Below are 21,988 nucleotides of genomic sequence, written 5' to 3' on the forward strand. Positions count from 1 at the left end.
CTGTCTGTTCATCAATATCGGACTCCTGAGTGAGTATTTAACATGGTCAGGAGTGTAGTTATGAAGACATTGATTTAAGAAAAATAACTCTCTCCTAGATGTCATTTATTTTCATTATCAGACAAAAAAACTCGATTGAAACTATATGTATCCCCAAGTCTCAGTTAAAATTTTCTTCTCAATATATTGTCTATACAGAAACATTTCTGTTTTATAGCTTTATCAAAGTAAAATAGAACCTGTTTGGGAATCACTGTGCAAGAGAACATGGATAATTCTATACTAATGAGTATTGCCATTTCTAGCCTAATTCAGGTGTGTTTGTCAGCGAGAGAGAATGTGCCTGTCGTTAAATGATAAATGTCTTTTGGGGGGGTGTGTCCTCTCACTGCCTGCACTGGCCAGATCAGATGGCCGCAGCGATATGAGACCTCCAGCTTTCACACCGTGTCACTCACGTGGCCCCACTTCCCTCGCACACACACGCGTACACATTCAGTCACAGTGACAGGGCCGGAGGCGAGCCAGTGTTGGGATGACACACTTAATTTAGCGCCCTTCTCTCTGGAGCGCCCAAGAACAATAAGGCCAGTGTGGGCAAACACCCAAGCCTTTTGTTAAGCGGCTGTCCGAAGCGGACTCATAGGAGACGGATCCTGTCCACCATACTGACTCTGTCCACACCCATGCCACAGTCCGCATTCATCTCCCGGTTAACCTCTCCTTTTGTTATCAAAGAATGGGAGAAATGAGAAGAGCTGAAAGAAGAGGATAACGCACTGATAAGAGCACATCAGCTTCTTTTAATGGAAGAGTGCACAGATTAGAGGCTTTTGTTTGTTCGTGAAGTTTATTTGTAATGGACGCTCACCCTGTTCCGGTTGTTTTCCTTCCAGGAAAAGAATGGGAATATACATTTTCTGACTTTGCATTGTCTTATGTTGGCTTGACAAAGACAACTTACTGATGTACTATTTAAGCCTTTTTTTTTCTTTTCTTTTTTTAAGATCTATGTCCACCAACTTATCTGTCTGTCTGTGTACAGTCTGTCTGTCTAATTCCATCCACCCATCCTTCCATATTTTGTCACTGAAAATATTTGACCGAATTAATTTTCTGATCTTCAGTTTGATGAATAGATATTTTAGTCTATACTGTTTTCAGTTAATGCGTGAAGAAAACTTCTCTACACATTATTTGTAGATTTTTATTATTAATTTGTTACAAAATTCAAATTCTCCTCTAGAGAGGAGCATTTTGCTAAATACATCCACTATATTACATATTCAGTATATTTTTTCTTAAACTGTTGTCTTCATTATTTAATGAATGTTAGAATAAATTTGTCATGAAGATGTTTTTTTATATTTTTATTTTATTTTTGTATTGTAGCCACCATTTAATTGTTTATATTTAAACAACGAATTTGAGTAGACCGCTGCTGCAGTTGCTGGCTTGTAGTGAGTAGGAAATGTCTGCGTGAGATTTATTTTTTTGTCCCCCGTTTTGCAACATTAGAAGACCTTGCAGGTTGTCAACCAGGGGAGGGTAAAATAGGGGCAAGCTGGGTGTCACTGGCCCGAGCCTTAAATAATGAACGATTACTCCCATCAGAGAAGCGACGTGGTGTTCAATTAGCCTCTCCTGCTGAATGATCGCTTGTCACCTTCCCGATGGATGTGCAAAATTAATATACCTAGATCCAAACCAGGCCGAGGTAGAAGACATAACACAGCTACCTGCTCAACACAACATGCCTGGAGAGACCACACACACACACACACCGTCATTAAAAGATCATCTTGTTTCTCTCTCAATCTGTCCCTTCCTTTCTTTCTCTTCCTCTTTTCCCCTCTTTCATTCTTGCTCTTTTTTCCCCTCAGCCTCTCACACACACACGCACACACACACACACACACACACACACACGCCTCAGTCTTAGTTAATGAAGTAATGGATATTCACCCTATGTGACAGATGGGCCGCTAGCGGCTGCACCCTTGTTATAACTCGTCAACTTGTGTTTACCACTCAGCAGGAGAGCCTGTTTTATTTTACGCAGGAAGCGCTCTTCTCTTGTCTTGAACACTGGGTTTAGGGTGTACAGAGATGTGGACTGACCTAAGGGAACATCCTCCCACATGTATAGCTCCATCACCCAGGGTGACCGACTGATCTCAGAACAGACACAGGCCTCATTACCTTATTATAATAATAATAATAATAATAATAATGCGCTATATAGCGCTTTTCTAGGTACCCAAAGCGCTGTTACATATGGAAGGGGGAATATCCTCAACCACCACCATTGTACAGCATCCACCTGGATAACACAACGGCAGCCATATTGTGCCAGAACGCTCACCACACACCAGCTTACTGGTGGAGAGGAGACAGAGTGATGAAGCCAATCAGTATATATGGGGATGATTAGGAGGCCATGATGGACAGTGGGCAATGGGCAAATTTGGGATTTTTAATGACCACAGAGAGTCAGGACCTCGGTTTAACGTCTCATCCGAAGGACGGTGCTCTTTGACAGTATAGTGTCCCCATCACTATACTGGGGCATTAGGACCCACACAGACCACAGGGTGAGCGCCCCCTGCTGGCCTCACTAACATCTCTTCCAGCAGCAAGCTAGTTTTCCCAGGAGGTCTCCCATCCAGGTCCTGACCAGGCTCAACCCTGCTTAGCTTCAGTGGGCAACCAGTCTTGGGCTAGAGGGTGATGGCTGCTGGCTAGATAATTATGGCTGCTGGATAATTTCTGAAAATTGTGCAAACAAGTCTAAATAACAATATATACCATTTAGTATATATATAAAAAAAAAAGTATGTTCATTCTAGTTTTAGATAATTTGAAACTCCATTATGTTTAGTTTTTAATGTAAACCTGCTTTCAGATGGTGATTCACAAATATGGTGATCCACATTCAGACATTTCATACTATGGGCTTGTACAATTCTCACCCTTTTACAGCAGATATAGTTCACAAACAACTGACAATCGTGACCTAAATATGATTTTCATTTACAATAATAAATCCTAAAATTCAGCATTAGTAACTTCCTTTTCACGCCATCAGTTCGCGCACACTCAAGCTTTGAGGATCTTCCATTCTTCGCTCATTTTGAGTCAGGCATGTGAATGCAGTGAACTGTTACCTGGAGACTCGCTCTGAGTGGATCATTTGAATCAGTGAGTTGTTGACTCAAGAACAGATGCAATCGGATCGGTCCAGTCCACAAATGAATTTTTCAGTGCGATTTGCGAAACGATTGAACAGGTTCATTAAAAAAAGAATCAGCTCATTCACGAATTGGACACCATCGCATCTGAGCGGGTGACGATTCCTTCAGTTCAAAATAACGTTAATGAATTAATAAATAATATTTTTATTAATTAAAGCTGCAAGCAGCGATGAAAGGGCCCTCGCACCCGTGCCATCGTCACTCGTTGGCTTTAGGAAGACAGAGCATGGTTGGGCAATGTGCATTTAAGGAGGTATACAGTATATAGTAGTTGCTAGCATGTTTAGTATGTTTTTAGCATGCTTAGTACACAATAGGTATGTGGTTAGTACTGCATTACTGTGTTAACCAGTTCAGTTTCTGTTGGCAGTAGGTGGGGTTATATATCTGAATATTGCTTTGTAGATGTGTTCAGTGCAGGACTTTTATGAAGTCTGTGAAGTTTGGGGCAGATTGGATATTGTATGTTTGAGTTACAACAACTTCCTTTAGCATTTCTAACATGCTTTAGAACTTAGCTATGTGTTTCTAGCATGTTTCTTGCATGTTACATATTAAGTTTGGGGCAGATTGGACATTCCATGCCTGTGTTACAGCAAATTCCTATTTAATTGCAGCAATAGCATGCTTTAGCAATTAGCTAAGTGTTTGCTAGCATGTTTTAGCATGTTTCTAGAATGTTGTTAGCATGTTTAGCACTTGCTGGCACTTTTTTATATGTTATTAGGAGTCCACAACAGTGTTTAACATGTCACTTCCTGTTGCCAGCAGGTGGCGCTTTGACTGTAACTGAATATGAGCATTGTAATGTGTTCAAGACAGAACGCTTATCAAAAGTGTGAAGTTTGGCGCAGATTGGACATTGCCTTCTTGAGTAACAACAACATCCTGTTTCATTATATTAGCATGCTTTAGCACTTAGCTTAGTATTGCTAGCATGTTTTAACATGTTTCTAGCATGTTTAGAAGTCAATGGTATTTTTAACATGTTGCTAGAACGGCATCAACGTGTTAAACATGACACTTCCTGTTACCAGTAGGTGGCGCTATTACTATAACTGAATATTCTCATGTAGATGTGTTCAGGCCATGACTCTTATCAAACGTGTGAAGTTTGGGGCAGACTGGACATTCCGTGCCTGTGTTACAGCAAATTCCTATTTAATTGCAGTATTAGCATGCTTTAGCACTAAGCTAAGTGTTTGCTAGCATGTTTTAACATGTTTCTAGTATGTTGTTAGCATGTTTAGCACATGCTGGAACTTTTTTATATGTTATTAGGAGTCCACAACAGTGTTTAACATGTCACTTCCTGTTGCCAGCAGGTGGCGCTATGACTGTAACTGAATATGAGCATGGTCATGTGTTCAGGACAGAACGCTTATCAAACGTGTGAAGTTTGGCGCAGATTGGACATTGCCTTCTTGAGTAACAACAACATCCTGTTTCATTGAATTAACATGCTTTAGCACTTAGCTAAGTTTTGCTAGCATGTTTTAACATGTTTCTAGCATGTTTAGAAGTCAATGGCATTTTTAACATGTTGCTAGAACGGCATCAACGTGTTAAACATGACACTTCCTGTTACCAGTAGGTGGCGCTATTACTATAACTGAATATTCTCATGTAGATGTGTTCAGGCCATGACTCTTATCAAATGTGTGACGTTTGGGGCAGATTAGACATTCCGTGCCTGAGTTACAGCAAATTCCTATTTAATTGCAGTAATAGCATGCTTTAGCAATTAGCTAAGTGTTTGCTAGCATGTTTTAGCATGTGTCTAGTATGTTGTTAGCATGCTTAGCACTTGCTGGCACTTTTTTATATGTTATCAGGAGTTCACAACAATGTTAAACATGTCACTTCCTGTTGCCAGCAGGTGGCGCTATGACTGTAACTGAATATGAGCATGGTCATGTGTTCAGGACAGAACGCTTATCAAACGTGTGAAGTTTGGGGCAGATTGGACATTCCATGCCTGAGTTTCAGCAACTTCCTGTTTCATGGCGAAACATCGAAATTTGTCAGGCCGCCGAGGACCCGCCCTTCGACGAAAACTCAAGATCTTCGCAATTTAACGTCGCAAAGGCCTTAAGATTACACTCACCAAATTTGAAGATGATCAGATTAAAACTGTAGGAGGAGTTCGTTAAAGTATGAGGCATGAAAATGGCAAAAACTGCACAAAAATCTGAGAGGAAGTTGAAAATGGCTGACTTCCTGTTGTGTTTAGGGCTACGCTCCAAGAGACTTTTTTGTAGGTATTAGGTCCTTACATGTATGTACCGAATTTCGTAAACGTACGTGGAACATAGCGGGAGGCGCACTCCGTTGAACTTTTATAGGTGGCGCTATCGAGCCATTTTGCCCCGCCCAATTCTGAAACCTATATCAGATGTAAATTTTCGCCAGTTCTGACACGTGTGCAAAGTTTCGTGAGTTTTCGAGCATGTTTAGGCCCTCAAAAATGCGATTAAATGCGGAGAAGAATAATAATAATAAACAGAGCAATTCCAAGAGGGTCCTCACACCATCGGTGCTCGGGCCCTAACTAGTAAAAAGTACAACATTATGCTTTAGAATGTAGTGAAGTAAAGGCTTCCCAAAATAAAAGTGAAATAAAAATACAATAAAGTGTATTTTTATTTTATATTTTTTATTTGATCCCAAATCTCAAGGGCCTTGGTCAACCCGTCAGTTTTTGATTGGATGGGGTAAGATCTGAATGCAAGTTTGCAGTTGATTGTAATACAGGGGCGGGGTTTATGATGACTAAATGAATAGAGAAGTCCGGCATACATCACCAGAGAGAAGCCTGTCATTGACGTTTTAATTCAAAATTACAAGGTCAAGAAAAAAATAAACAAACTTATGCAAAAAATAAATTAACAATAAGATCAACAACATTCATTTATTTTTAAAATAAAAAATTCTGTTTGTAATATTGTTACTAAAAATGATTTTTAAAAAATGTATTCTTATTTCATTCTCTGCTAAAAAGCTAAACAAAATCAAGCAAAATACTCTGTATTTTGAAGATTGACAAAGTGAAGTTTATTATTTACAGGTTTTCCGCTTCAGAAACTAAATTTGTCAAATACACTTTACTGTCAGTCCTCTCAGTAAATCCTTCTTTTTTTTTTTTTTTTTTTTTAAGACTGTTTGGATACCAATTACCACATAATTAGGCCAGTTTAATGGTGTGTGACAGTTAGGGATCGTGGCATTTTTTTATGAAAATTCAGGCTGTGGAGTGACAAAGAAAAACAACAAGAAGTGAAATAGGCAGAGAGTGACAGAAACTTGTCGGCTCTGATGTCGCACGCTCCGTGGCAGCCAGAGCAAGAAATCTATTATTATCCGTCCTGTCTGCACGTTAATGTTTAACAAGTCCAGCGAAGTGACACGCCGCCGCTGCAGCGTAATTGCTAATCAACGGACAGTTTTATTCCCTTCTTGCCTAATGAATTTGGCTGAAATGAGGTGTGGGCGTCCGGACCCTTAACGGGCAGTCAGCCGCCACTGATGTGCGTAGGAGAGGAAGGTTAGTGCTCGTGTCATAGTGCTAATGTGCTCGCTAACACTCCAAGGGGAATGTAGCACAGGGTGCACTTTTTTTTCTCGCTCTCCTCAAAGTGTGCAAATAAACTGTCCGTCCACTTGAGTACAATATAACAGAGTGTGGTTTTTTTGTGTCATTGGGAGATTTTTTATGAACCACAGACAGTTTTAGCCCTTTCTTGCAACTCATAAACAATTTTTCAGACAAACATGTTTTATTGTGTGAAAGAAATTAATAAATGATTATTTCAACAAGTGTTTATTTTTGGTAATGAAGGTTTAACTGTGCATCTTCATTTTTTTTCTTTTTTTTGTCTCTCAGGGCATGTTGTTGAAAAGAAGCGGCAAGTCACTGAACAAAGAGTGGAAGAAGAAATATGTCACACTTTGTGACAACGGAGTCCTCACGTATCATCCCAGTCTGCATGTAAGTGCCAACACACACACACACACACACGGCCTGTACACGTGTATTGCATCTGCCTTTCTCCTCATCCTATTGGTCCTGCCCTGTTAATATTGTTCTCTATTCGTCCATCACTGCAACATCCTGTTTTTTTATGTCCTTTTCACTGACGTTTAACGGATTATCGTGTCCGCTTCAGTAAGCATGGTGTCTGATGACATGGTCTTGTCCTTAATTACTGCCTCATCTGTTTGCACACGGCTGATGCTGTTGATGTGTAATATAACGCTGTAATAGCTTGTCATAATCACCAGCTTTGACGACCTGTTTGCCCACACACCAATGGAAATGGCCGTCTTTTATTGGTTGTTTTCCTCTCTGGGTTTTTTTTTTTTTTTGGACTGCAACCAGACCTTATTGTTAGCACTAACCAATCCCAGAGTAATTCTACAAATCACAGATGCAAATGAAAAAAAAAAACTATAGAATGGATGGATGAAGACATGGATAGCATATAGTCATAGATCAGTTCTTGTACAATTTAAGATAGTAAGACAAAAGTCTTACTATCTTAAATTGAGCTGTTGCATATTATATAATAATTATCCTTGGGCAGCTAAAGGATTGTGTTTCAGGACCCAGATTTAACATTGGAATGATCCAAGTGGCAACCCGACACAGTATCAAAATTGTTTATTGTACAAAAGTAAACACAAATGTCCTTAATTTTCATTTTCATGGTTTCATGCTCCCTGCAGCGGTTTTCTTTTTTGTCATTTACTGAATTTGAAAAACTTTGACTGGTCATTTAAGATGCTTTCCGTCATTTTGATAGTAAAAAAATATGCATCTGGACAAAATAATAAAATAACGTGTCAGGTCAATAATATTTTAGCAGATCGCAAGCGCACAGTTTGTTCTTTCTCACAATATAGCCCTATTCTGACGGATAGATGGAGTAATGTCATTTTACCACAGGATGTCTGTAATATTAATGGCCAATTCGCAACGGGATAAGAAATTCAGGAAAACTAGCAGAAGTGGGAGGGATAACTCGATTTGCGCATCGCCGTCACCCTCCTGTCGTCATGTGCATATTACGTTGCTTCCTGATATCACGTGCGCAAACACATATAACCTATATTTACATATATATAATAGTTATGGCCGGTCGAACGATGTATTAATTAACTTCCGATTGGATTATGTTGGTAATAGGCACTTGCCTATAGATGTTTCGTGCCTCTAACAAGTGCTTTCGATCTTCTTTCTCATCTGAATGGTATGTAAACACTTGAGTTTGGCCACAGACGTGTCCCAGCGTCTAGAACGCAACTGAATGCTTTTTCAAGCGCCTCCATACTTGAAAAAACGCGGAAAACTACTTTTAAATAGGAAATTACGAAATATTTACATTCATATAAACAGTGGGTCTATTCGCACGGGATTAGTATTACCTGAGGTAATTTTTCCGGACCTTTTTACTGAAGGTAAAAGTCGCCCTAATCTTTACTGACATTGTCCATAATGATTACTGATATGGTCTTAGTTGGTCTTAGTATACGATGTAACTACAGAAGAGTCAAGTTTTAAATAGGAAAAACATCGAAACTCTCTGATTCAATGATCTATGCTAAGCTATGCTAAAAGTGGTACCGCCAGACCCGGAGTTCGGCTGAATGGATTCGAAAATGGTAAAACTCAACTGTTTAACTCTGGGGGAGTTGTAAAATGAGCCTATTTCCAAATAAAAAGTGGAGTATCCCTTTAAGAACAGACTGGGTTAAATGCCCTCCTGACACACTGATACAGATTTTAGACCAGCAACTTTTCTTTTTTTAAATCTTATTCCCCTTGTTTATTTCCAGTTATCTTAGATTCTGAGCCCATGGATTTTAGATGAGTACAAAGGGGCCACACTTTTAAATATAAAAAAAAGAAAAGAAAATAGTTTGTCAAATTCACTGAACATAATTTAAACTCACATGCATTAATTCCCTAATTAACAACCTCATCAGGGTGAATTAGAGGAAGTGTGCGTCATCATATTCCGTCCCCCTCCTCCCTTTGACTGTGAACAGGTTCCTCTCATCAGCAGGTGTCTGCTACACAGGCATCAATTAGAGTGTTTGCGGAGGCTAATAGGATGAAACTCAATCAGGGCTCTTAATTGCTTAACTATGTGAAAAAGAAATCACATTAATGCAGCTGATTAAGTGGATGGCAATAGATGCAACCTAATTTGTGTGGGGAAAAATATCCCAAATAGCTCATCCATGTTCACATCCATTATAACCACAACTTTTTTTTTGGCACTTAAGTATTGTGCGTTGATTAAACTTGCTCTGTTTTGCTAAACATTACACGATTATGCTTTAGGGCAGTACGGTTTGATAGATTCATCTATGCACATGCATATGCCCTGAAGTGGCCAGATGATGGTCTTTTTACCAACCGCTAACATTTGAGCACTCCAACTCCCTAAACGAAATCCCTCAAGTGGTTTGCCCGTCCTTTATTTTAAATCGAGAGTTACATATGGACCAGTCCCCGGAGTGTATGTCCTACATGGAACACAATAACATACGTTCTTCAATAGAGCAGCTACGTGGGGTGTTTGGCCTTAATGAGCAGGGGCAAGGCTTTGAGAGGGAGCGTGTACCACCCGGAACTGCCATACATCAGCTGAGTGCCAATCAAATAACACAAAGACCTGAAGACTCTCTGTGTATGTGTGCTGTACCGAGCAATTTACGGCAAGAGTATAACATGTCCATCCCTCACTAGAGGCCAACAAAAGGGCAATTCAAAGCCAAGAGCTCTCAACACGGTTTAACAAGCCACAGGAGAGCCCTTCAGGAGTGGCGGGCCAACAGCTTGCGGCTGGTAATTGCATCCCTATTAGCATTGAGTAACTTTCATCATCAACGCAAGCAAAGCCGCGCGCAAATCCAGACAACGCAGTTAGAATCCAAACACATGCTGCGATGGCATGCTGTGATCTGCGGAAAAGGAAAAAGAGATTTTACATGTGCTCTAAAAAGCATTAGCTGATTTTCTGCATACAAAAGTGCATTTCTTCACCATGAATTTCAATTATGTTGATATTGATTTCTTCACCTCCAGAGGGTGGGAAGGATTAACTGTATGCTGACAAAATAAATTTAGTTGACACTTTTCATCCAAAGTGTCCAGTTCTGTTGGAGTAATCTTTTTGTCATTTTTACCTATAGGATTATATGCAGAATGTTCATGGGAAGGAGATCGACCTGCTTCGGACTACAGTGAAGGTTCCAGGGAAGAGGCCCCCCAGGGCCATCTCCACATGTGCGGCCCCCAGTCCCAAAACCAATGGGTTGACCAAGGACATGAGCAACCTGCAGCTTGGACAGGCACCAGGTAACGTGATCATGCTTTTATTGTTTTGATTTGCTTTGCTTTGCTTTTTGTTTTATTTTGCTTTTCACTTTGCTTAGTTTTAATTTTCAATTTGATTTAATAGAATAAAATGTATACTGGCCATTCTTTCAGGGTGTTTTTCTGCCCATGGCCTGAGAAGAGACCCTACATATGGTAAATTAATGGATGTATAATAAAATATATAAAATGTAATATATATTCATAACAATTATTTATAATACATATTAAAAATAATATAATACATTTCCTTACATTTCCTAGAAAACCAATGTATTAATGTGTCTTAATGTAATTATAATGGGCCTCAGAAGTGCACAGTCTTCATTAGTAGAGAATTAAACAATTAAGTTATTGTTTAGTTATTCGTATACACACTCATTGGATCAACAATCCTTAAGCCCCCCAAGGAGTGTTAAAGACCCTACTCAGGCACATACACACACACACAGCACCAGAAGGACCAAACTAATAGCATGAATATTCAGTGACCCATAATACATGTACTAATTATTGTCATGAATATTAATGCAATCAGCGCTCGTTCTCCAGTCAGGCAAGTCCGAAATGAACACTAATGAGAGGGAGAGAGAGAGAGAGAGAGAGAGAATGAGGGAAGGAGGGAGGCTGCGGTAGAGGAGAAAAGAGAGATATTTCACAGTGTTAAGGCAGTGAAAGCTTTTGTAAGTCGAGTATTTGACTGTAGGGCTGGATCACATGCACCTCTTATTCCTTTGGTCTTAACATCTCTTTGTGTGAAAGCTGCCATTATCCACCGAATCCATTATAGCATATCTTCACACACTGCTGTTCTTGCACTGTGTGTGTGCGTAAACTTTGCTCTGCCTTCACACATGCATAGTTTATTTTTTTCTTCCAGATGGCCAAGGATGTAAAAATGTAGTTTATCAGGCCTCTCCTGAAGTACGCTCATATTTTGCCATTTACCCAAAGGTGCTGCCGTCTGATTTATCCGCTACAATGGAGATTAAATTGAGTCATGACATTTCATTCAGTCGAGTTTGCAACGGGCCATTGGAGGCCCGTGGGTACACCTTTTTCCAACAACATATTAAAAATCAGAAAAAGAAATATTTACTGAACCCCTTTTTTTTTTTACTACATCAAGTGTTTTGTGTGCACTGACTGTAGCTAGGGCAAATAACAAGTATCATCACATCAGCGTTATTTACTTTATGTTCGCTGCTATTGGACAAACTGTTAAAGGGTTAGTTTACCCAAATATGAGAATTCTGTCATTAATTACTCATCATCATGTCGTTCCAAACCCGTAAGACTTTCGCTCATCTTCGGAACGCAAATCTTTTTGATGAAATTTTAGAGCTTTTTGTCCCTCCATAGACAGCCTACACAACTGCAGCTGTACCAATGAGGTTCGTTCTTGTGTTACGCAGTTTGAGCTTCCGCAAGAGGTTTGTTCTCGCGTGTCATTTAGGTTCGGTTGAGCTTTTGTTTATGTTCGCTGATCAATGTTTATATGCAAGTAAAAGCCTAAATTAAATCTTTTCATCATAAAAAGCGATCGAGTCTCTTCAGAAAATTTTGACTAAACCGCTCAATTCATATGGATTAGTTTTCCGATCTCTTTATGAACTTTTTGATGCATCAAAGTTGCAGTTGCGTAGGCTGACCATGGAGGGACAAAAAGCTCACAGATATAATCAAAAAGATCTTAATTTGCGTTTCCTGCGATCAACAAAAGTCTTAAGGGTTTGGAACGACATGAGGGTGAGTAATTAATGACAGAATTTTCATTTTTGGGTGAACTGACCCTTTAAATTGTCAGAGTTGAATTTCATCTGTTGGTAAGCCCAGCAGCCTTATGGTTGATTTGTGTTTGAGTCAGTATTTGCACGTCATATAATATCTTTCTCACATTTGTTTGTGCTCAGTTGTGCTGTAATCTTATTAGTGCGATTAGATATGACTTCCTATGATGTCCACTTTAATTTCCATGCGAGTCAGACAAACCTCTCCCACAGACTCACGGTGGTGATAATTAACCTTTAAGTAATCTGATGTCGCTATTTATGCTCCTTGACGAGAACAAATAAAGAGGTTGGGTGCATGTGTGTTAGTTATGCTTATTATTATTGTCGTACTTGTTACCAAAACTATTATGAAGGCAACAGCTAATTAGGGTGCCTTTATATTACACCTCTGGTCGATTTCAGTAAGATAATCTTTATTCTTTTGATGTGGATGGTATTAAAATTACATACTGTTTTAAATAATGGAAAAAAAAGATGAAAATAAATCATTTTAAATGCTTCAAGTGAATTTAATCATCACAACAATATGGTGTACGATATAAAAATAGATTTGCTAAATATTACATATAATTCACCCAAAAATTTTAATCATTGTTTACTCATATCACATTTACTCATGTCATCTCAAACCAAGATTTTCATCCATCTTCAGGACACAAATTAAGACATTGTAAAAGTAATCCAATCAAATTGAGCTGTTTAATTCAAGTCTTCTCAAAAAGACACTTTAATTTAGGATTTTATTCACATATAAACATTGATCATTTAATTTTGTTGGATGAAACTATCTCTAGAATTTTTTTTTTTTTTTTTTGTGAACTTTGAGCAATAAATGATGGCAAAGGTAATTTAAATGTAAAATTACAATACCCAATTAAATATCCAATATCGACTGATACTGCTAAATTAAAATACAAAAAAAATCTAATATCGGCTGATAACCAATATCGTGCCTAATTATTGTACAAAAAAAATTCATTAACTGGAGTTTGCAAAAGAATGAAATCAATACACTATAACATGAACAAAAACTAAATGGCATTACAGATAATTTTCAATCAAATTTTGAAACAGGGTGAGTAACAACTCTGTAAGTGCATTGGGTATATTATAACAATGGTGTATTAATTATCATGCATCTTTCACACAGGATCTGTGACCAGTAGTTCTTCAGCGTCTCAGATGGCGAGTGGCATCAGTCTGGTGTCGTTTAACAGTCGGCCAGACGGGATGCATCAGCGCTCATATTCTGTATCCAGTGCTGACCAATGGAGTGAAGCCACAGTCATTGCCAACTCAGGAATCAGCACAGGTAAGTGTCGGACATGTGATGCCTCCTCAAACTGCCGGGGGGGAAGGGGGGCTTTTGGGTTGTGTACTTGTACACATATTGTTGTCTTAAAGGTTTTTCTTCAGAACAGAGAACAGAACCTTAAACAGCGATTTGTTATCGTATAGTTGTAAACGCACACATACACCCACTCCACCTTTCATTGATCCTTGTGTCAAGCTCTAATGCTGCTTTAACTGTTTATCAAAGTAATGGCCACTCAGTAGAAGCACATTACCAAAGGCCCATCTGTCGACGGCGAGTCGCTAGCAGAAGAGAAATGTTTGGAGCATGATGTTTATCAGTCTGTCACCTTTCTGTTGTCATACATAATTCCATACTTGGCTATTTTTATGAAATCTCTCATGTCTGCAAAGCCACAGGGGGAAATGGGAACACACAGATGGAAGTCACTGTTGGACTGACAGCTGTCAGACTCCATGTGTATATGTGTGGTGATGAACTGCAATGACATGGTGTGACTTGTTTTAAGGCTTGTCGTTTAACCCTTGTCTGTGGTTGCCTCTGTGTTTATCCCTGATAACGATTAAAGCTGTGAAAAGCTTAAACGGGCTGCGCAGCGGGACACTACACGCACACAGCTGAGCCACAGAACCCCACACATGACGTCAACAACAGAACTTGTAGTGTGGTACTCGACATACATCAGTCGTGTACACACACACACACACACACACACACTACCAGTCAAAAGTTTTGGAGCGGTAAGATTTTTTATGTTTTTAAAAGAAGTCTCTTCTGCTCACCAAGGCTGCATTTATTGGATTAAAAAAACAAACACTAATAATATTAAATATTATGACAATTTTAACAGCATCATTACTCCAGTCTTCAGTGTCACATGATCCTTCAGAAATCATTCTTATATGCAGATTTAATGCTCAAAAAAACATTCATTATTATTATCAATAATAATCAATAATATCAATACACAGTTTTGTGTAAAAATTTTCTTCAGGATTCTTTGGAAAAAAATGTAAATAACTGTTTTCAACATTGATAATAATGAGACATGTTTCTTGAGCATCAAATCATCATATTCGAATAATTTCTAAAGGATCATGTGACACTGAAGACTGGAGTAATGATGCTGAAAATTCAGCTTCAATCACAGGAATAGATTACACTTTACTATATATTCACATAGAAAACAGCTGTTTTAAATTGTAATAATATTTCACAATTTTACTTTTTTTTGTTGTTGTTGTTTGTTTGTTTTTATCAAATAAATGCAGAAGAGACTTCTTTTAAAATCATAAAAAATCTTACGATCCAAATCTTTTGACTGGTAAGGTCTGTCAACAATAACGTGATTAAAATATGTGAAATTAACGTTTTATATAGTTGATTGGTGATGAACATGAAGCAGGGCAACAGCTCACTGCATGTTGGAGCCTTTAGAATGCAGTTAAAATGTCCCTAAAATTCAAGATATTGGGGTTTTTGTCTCATATTTATATAAGTTAAGCAAAATCATACGAGTGCTCTTTTTCTTCCGAATAGCATGCGTGCAAATGTGACATTGACTAACAACAGTTCAATAAATAAGTTAATATTGTGGTATCAATATAGCAACATTTTGTTTGATTTTCAAGTCGAACACACCTGGTGTTTCGTTTCTGAATGAATTTGTGGATTGAGCGAATCAATCGGATGAACCAATGATTCAATGGCCCATTCATAAAGAGAGCCATTTACTTCATTTCTGAATGAATCAGCCATTTGAACAAATCGAATAAATGAATTATTCAATGACTCATTTAGACATTTACTGCCACTTTTTTGGTGTGTTTTTTTTTTTTTTGCATACCCGAACTGAGACAAATTTCTGGCCTACTGCATTTAACATTTGCTTTAATAATGGCCATTAATGATAAAATAATCTAAAGTAAGCAGAACTAGGACTGTGTATTGGCAACAAAGTCAAAAATACGATACGTTTCCCAATGCAGAGGCCACAATAAAATATATATCACAATACGGGTCTACACTAAATTTTACCTTAGCAGAATTTAGTATAACAGCTGTTTATTAAACGCTGCATACTGTAAGGCCATTGCTAACTAATTTGCTAACACAAACTAACACACTCTACATTTTAGAGAGCTCTAAAAATTTGAAGTGCTCTAAACTAATCTGCTTTCTTCACTGTAGCTCACGCACTCACATTCAGACATTCACTCACATAGAAACATTCAGCAATACATAAACTTAACACTGCCCTGCTATTTTTTATTAATAAGATAGCTTCACCACTGAAGAGCTACATTATCTTTCTCAGCAAGGAGTTCGTAACATCACTGTTTTTGAATCAATTAAACTCACTGCTTCACTGTTAGAGAAACGCGGCACAGACTGAGGTAATTCATACATGCACATTCTTTCTCGCTCTCTCAGGCCCGTAAATTAACAAGGACTTGATGTATTACACTTTTTTTCCTGTGAATAGAATATTAAACTGAAGATCGCTAAACTGCCAGCTTACCGGTGTTTTCAGAAATCTAATTTACATGAGCAGGCAGACCATATTTACTTCCAAATAGTAATTAATCTACACTGAACAGAATTCAAATCCATAGTGTAGTTACTGCTTAAAAGTATGGATTCAGTCAGACATGGTAAGTAGAAAGTACTGTTTGTATATCTGTCACTTTGCGTGGAATAATTGTGAAAACATTTGCTTTATAGTGCACTGTCAACATTTTCAGAGTTCAGCATGCTGTTTGCAGCAAAAATAGGTTTAACGGCGAGACACTTCATCTCAATTCTTCTGGTACACAGCACTACATAAATATATGTGCTGTGGGAAAAAGCCTATTGCTACTGTGCCTTTAAGAGTTCAATGCAAATTCCTTTTTTACATGTGAAATGAAAAGCACTCTAACTTTTGGTTTGCTTTAAAGTTTACTGTTTGCATTGCCCCATCTGTCAACAGCCTTTTTGCAAAGGTTGCATTACATTTGTGAACAGTATTCAAAATACAGTCTGTACTGTAATGTAATAAAAAAAAATCCTCATTCTGAAAAGCCTATTTTCACAAAGTGATCCCTTTAAGGGGTTTGTATAATACTTTCATAATTAATAATTATTTATTTCTGTGACAAAATGATCATAGTTTTCAAAAGAACAGAAACAAAAACGACAATATAAATATCCACTATAGTATGAGCAAAATGAATTGGAGCATGTTTACATTATTAAAAGCAAGCAAGCAAAAAAAAAAAAAAATTCAAATGTTAGCATACATTGATAAATAAGCCTCTCTTTAACATTACTGAAAGCGTATGAATCCCTCTCTGTGCATATCACCATGTTCATCAGCGACTTCAGCAGTGGAGTTAGTGATTATCACTGCTTCAGTGATATTCAGGAGGGTTGTTCGGACACTGCGGCGCTCCGGAGGGTTCTGTTGTGAGGTTGTGTGAGTGCTCGTATCCTTCCCCCCCAGGAATCTCTTAAAAATAACCTTTCTGCTGGCTTAATGATGTGTCTGTCCACGGCCTGACTGGATCAGATCTGATGTCTGGATGACGGTAGTGCCGGACGCTGACTGCTTGTCACCTCTTGCCCCCAGGAGCTGGCGGGAATGAGATCTTGTCTTTCTCCTGAGAGAAATGGAGAGAGATAAGTGGTAGCAAAGTAATTAACTGACGTTCTTTGCACTGCACTGAGAGGGAGAGACTGTTGACTAACTTTTAACCTTTTGTTTAGTCTCTTGTTTTTGTTTATCCTGGAAGCTTAATTATTAATTAATTTTCTTAACTATTATTATTTCCTGCTTTTAGAATATTCTGATATTTTGTTATTGTCCACAAATCAAACAGAATATTAAACAAATATATTTTCTGGTGGTCTATAAGCTTGCTTATTCATTTCCCTCATTTCCCACAATGTAGTAATTGGCACTAAACGGAGACTTAAAGTGTAAATTTAAGATCATAAAAAGCCTTAAACATGGCTTTACATTAACTTTATTTGCACATAGCTCTGGTGCTACAGAGGTTGAAAGTTTTTTAGCGCAGAACGCACAGGCCACACAATTGTAGTACAGGTACGTTCAAAACGTCTGTTACCATCTCTGAAAACAACCACAAGTTGCGCAGTTAATTTTCCTGTCGTCATCTAACTCGCTCGATTAGCTGAGGGAAATGGCATATAGAGGAAAGCGCATCAGAATTATAGAAGCGTTCCCTTAAAATTATAAAGATCACCGGGTTTGTTGTGCTTGTTTTTAGGGCTGCATTTTGGCCAAAATATCGTTTTTATATAATAATATGACTAATAATCATCAATAATAATAATAACCATATAATATTTTTTATAATAATCTTATAATAATATTTTTATAAATATATTAAACAAAATAATAAATATCACTATTGTAATAACTATTTATAAATCATTAGAAAGGTCTAAAAATGTATTATAAAATATTCAGTTATTATTAAAGTATGTCACTTTTTTTTGTTTGTTTTTTTTGTCAGGAAATCTGAGAGTAAAAAAAAACTGACTTGTATCACTATTGTGATATATTTGAATCACTATTGCATGTGAATTCATTCTACCTGGCAGCGTCTCTCTACTAATTGTGAAGCTGTGGGTTTTAGTTACTAAGAAAGATATGCTAGAACTTTTTAGTTTCTAAGCTGTTTTATTGATAAATCAACAGAACAGTGTTGACAATACATTTCTGCGATCCTTTGTTTCTGTGTGCGCATGATCTGCACGTGATGTGCGAGCTAGTTTGTGCGTTACAATGCATTAGCTTAACTTGCGCGTACAATAAGCTGTTTAAAATGTGCATTCACCCGATCGTTTTTGAGCATCCAGATGGTATCATCAAGCATATCATGTGGAGCGCTCTCGGAGTATGCGTTTTTTTGTCATTTTAACTGTTAGAAACAGAGCGTAAATGTGAACTTCAAAGATTTATTATCCTGTTGCACCCCTCTATAGGCTATGATCAGCGACTAGTCAACGTCAAAATTAAAGTGTCATAGCAGAGCATTAAAGTCGACTAGTCTGTGCAACTCCTAGTACACACGTAATGTACAGTAATGTCCGTTTCATTTATACTTGAACCCGGAAGGTGCCCTCGTGCAGAAAGTCCACAAGTGAGACTCGTCTTTCCATTCTTTAGAGCCGTGGCTCTGCTGTTGTTGTTGCCTACTATGGTAACTGCAACACTATAGTAACTTTTATATGTTTCATGTTTTAAGCACAAATCTGTGTTCGTGGTGATCATCCTTGTATGTCACTCAGACATAATTTGTTTTTGTCAAATTGGACAGATAGTGAAACTAAAGTGCTTCTCCTCATCCAGGTGGATAAAGAAAACAGTACAGCTTTTTAAGGTCATTTTTGATGATTGACATCACAGAGTTTATTTTTATTTTAAACTTTTCAGAGTTTACCACTAACACTGATGTGTTAGTGGTATCTTACCAGTAAAAAGACGGAACTCTTTATTGTGTGAACAGCACATTTGTGCATTTTCAGGAAAAGTAGTTCTGGTAATTTTACTGTAATGTACCGGGATTAATGTTTGAAAGAAGCTAATCTTTACCTTATGGTGTTTATATCAAACCTATGGACGCTTGTTTCTGCCACAGAATAAAACATTTTAAAAGATAATTGCAACTTTTTATTTCACAATTGTGGGTTTACATCTCGCAATTCTGACTTTATTTCTAGGGATTGCGAGATATAAATTAAGAATTGCGTGATATAAAGTCACAATTGTGTGTTTTAAAGTCAGAATTGCAAGATATAGTAGGCTAACTAAGAAAATAAACTCGCAATTCTGACTTTTTTTTCTGGCAATTGCGAGTTTATATCTCGCAATTCTGACATATTTTCTCAGAATTGTGAGATATAAACTGGCAATTGCGAGTTATAAAGTCCAATTCTAAGGAAAAAAAGACTGACTTTTTTCCTCATAATTGCGACTTTATATCTCACAATTCTGACTTTATAAAACAATTGCAACTTTATATCATGCAATTCTGACTTTATAACGCAATTGCAACTTTATATCATGCAATTCTGACTTTATAAAACAATTGCGACTTTATATCACACAATTTTGACTTTATAACACAATTCTGACATAAAAAGTCAGAATTGCGAGATGTGAACTCGCAATTGGGAGAAAAAAAGTTAAAAAAAAATATTTTAAGCTTCCATACAAACCTGCAAACTCAATGCCTTTCTAAAAAGCACAGCTGTGTTGTATTCAGGGGTTACCAGGGTAACTGCTATATTTTTACTGTTCCATAAGTGCCACCTACTGTCAGAGAGTGAAGCTGCATTTTTATTTGGCTGGTAGATGGAAAAGAAGCTAATGTGCATTCAAAAAATCTAGTTTTATATGTGCAGGTCTTAAAAAGATCTTACAAAGCCTTACATTTTTATGCAAAATATACTGAACCAAGCTGTTTTGACCTGAGATCATTTAGATATACAAATGCCTTTAAAGTGTAATTGTAAGAGAGGGTCAAAGTTGAAAAGAGTTGACACTCGGCTGTGTGCTGTCTGAATGAGTTGGACCACATCAGAGCAGACTCGTTCTGACTGGACATGGCTGCCATTTGAGAAACTCAGCCTCAGTAATGAGCTCTTTTATTCCAGAAGAAACAAAGCCAAGTCCGTTTAAAGGAGATAAGATCCCCCTCCAGTGATAGTTCTCTCTGTGTCTTTTTGTCCCACTCCACGTTGTCTTGAGGGCATGGGAAAGGCAGTGACATCCCTGTCTCTTTACCTGGAGCATCCTTTGCCCCAAGCAGACAGTTGTGCACAAAAATACCCCCTCTGTCCCTCCCTCCGTGGCTACAATGAGTATAATGAGTGTCTCTTTGATTACATCTGCTGTGTTTAGGTGCTCTGGGGTACATGCTTTTGGTCCGACTTGCCTTAAGATAAATGCTTGGCTGTCCTAATATCACGTCACCCAACTTGTTGAGTTATGCACCCGTGTGTATGTCCCCCCCCCCCCCCCCCCCCCCCCCCCCCCATAGGGATGTCCCTTCTCTTATCTGTTCCCTTTGACTGCCCTAAATGTTTTCTTGCTCTCTCTCTCACTCACTGCATCATACTCCTGGTTTAGCCCTTTACTTTTATTTTTAGTTCTTTAGGGCTCTTTTGACTTTAGACCCAGTAAGCAACCATGTTGAAACACCAAGATTGAGCTAGTAATGGCCTAGCAACAACCAAGAAAATGGATGTGGCAAGTTAACTTTCACAAGTTGCTTTCACATTGTTTTTAAAAACATAACATATAAGATTTTCAGCAGGTTTACGCTACCGTATAAAAGTTTGAGGTTGGTAAGAATTTTAAAAATGTTTTGAAGTCACTTCTGCTCACCAAGGATGTATTTATTTGATTAAGAATACAGTTAAACAGTAATATTGTGAAATATTATCATTTTAAATTACTTTTTAAATTTTTAATTAATTTCTATGATGGCAAAGCTTGAAATTTAGTGGTAGTATATATTACATGAATAAAACTAAGTGAAAAGGCCCTTTCACGCTGATGCAATAAGGCGAAGCGAATAGGTGGCGCTGATCGAGAATGCATTCTCCTTGTGTATGTTTCTTGAGATTTTTTTTTTTTCCATTTGGCTTTAACCTCGCCTGCTGCACAGCATACAACAATAAATTAAGATAAATAAATGATGGTCTTACACCAGGAACACAAACTATCTATAATGCTTTCGATTTTTTTTTTTTTGACCAAATACATCATAAAATCGCAGATGAGTAACAAATGTCAAGCTACACTTAACAATTGATGAGATTTTTACTATGTTTTTGCTCAAAACCCACTTTAAACCATCATCGAGTGCTTGTAATAACTAACGCTTGCGGTCTAAAGTTCTTTTTGACCATATAATGGACAGACATGTATTAGTTGTAGTGTTTTATAATGGACTGAACGTTTCGCTACAACTGCTTACCATTTCTCATGTAAACATATTGTATGGTTGTAAAAATAGCCAGAACTGCATGAAAAACACAAACAGAACATATATCTTGGAAATCAGCGCACTGTACGCTGTTTCAAGCGCATCATATCGCATAATTCAGGGGGAAATTTATAGAAATTATATACTGTAAGAAGAACATAATATGATAATAAATCTGTTCTCAGACACCAGTGATAACAAGAACTCAACACTTTTCTTGTGTTTACAGCTCCTTTTTC

At 37.7% G+C, this 21,988-nt stretch overlaps 1 protein-coding gene across 4 annotated transcripts in view; it reads left to right on the plus strand.

Moving 5' to 3' along the window:
* agap1 (ArfGAP with GTPase domain, ankyrin repeat and PH domain 1) overlaps positions 1-21,988 on the plus strand; it is a 217,092-nt gene that overhangs the window by 141,183 nt on the left and 53,921 nt on the right. For all 4 annotated transcript variants that reach the window (XM_082136709.1, XM_082136710.1, XM_082136707.1 and 1 more), the window contains 3 exons: positions 7,138-7,242; positions 10,455-10,620; positions 13,582-13,743. In XM_082136709.1, coding sequence (XP_081992835.1) covers positions 7,138-7,242; positions 10,455-10,620; positions 13,582-13,743 — 433 coding nt within the window. The remainder of the gene's footprint in view (positions 1-7,137; positions 7,243-10,454; positions 10,621-13,581; positions 13,744-21,988) is intronic.

Source organism: Leuciscus leuciscus, assembly GCF_965113295.1.
Source record: "Leuciscus leuciscus genome assembly, chromosome: 14".
NCBI classification, from domain to species: Eukaryota; Metazoa; Chordata; class Actinopteri; order Cypriniformes; family Leuciscidae; genus Leuciscus; species Leuciscus leuciscus.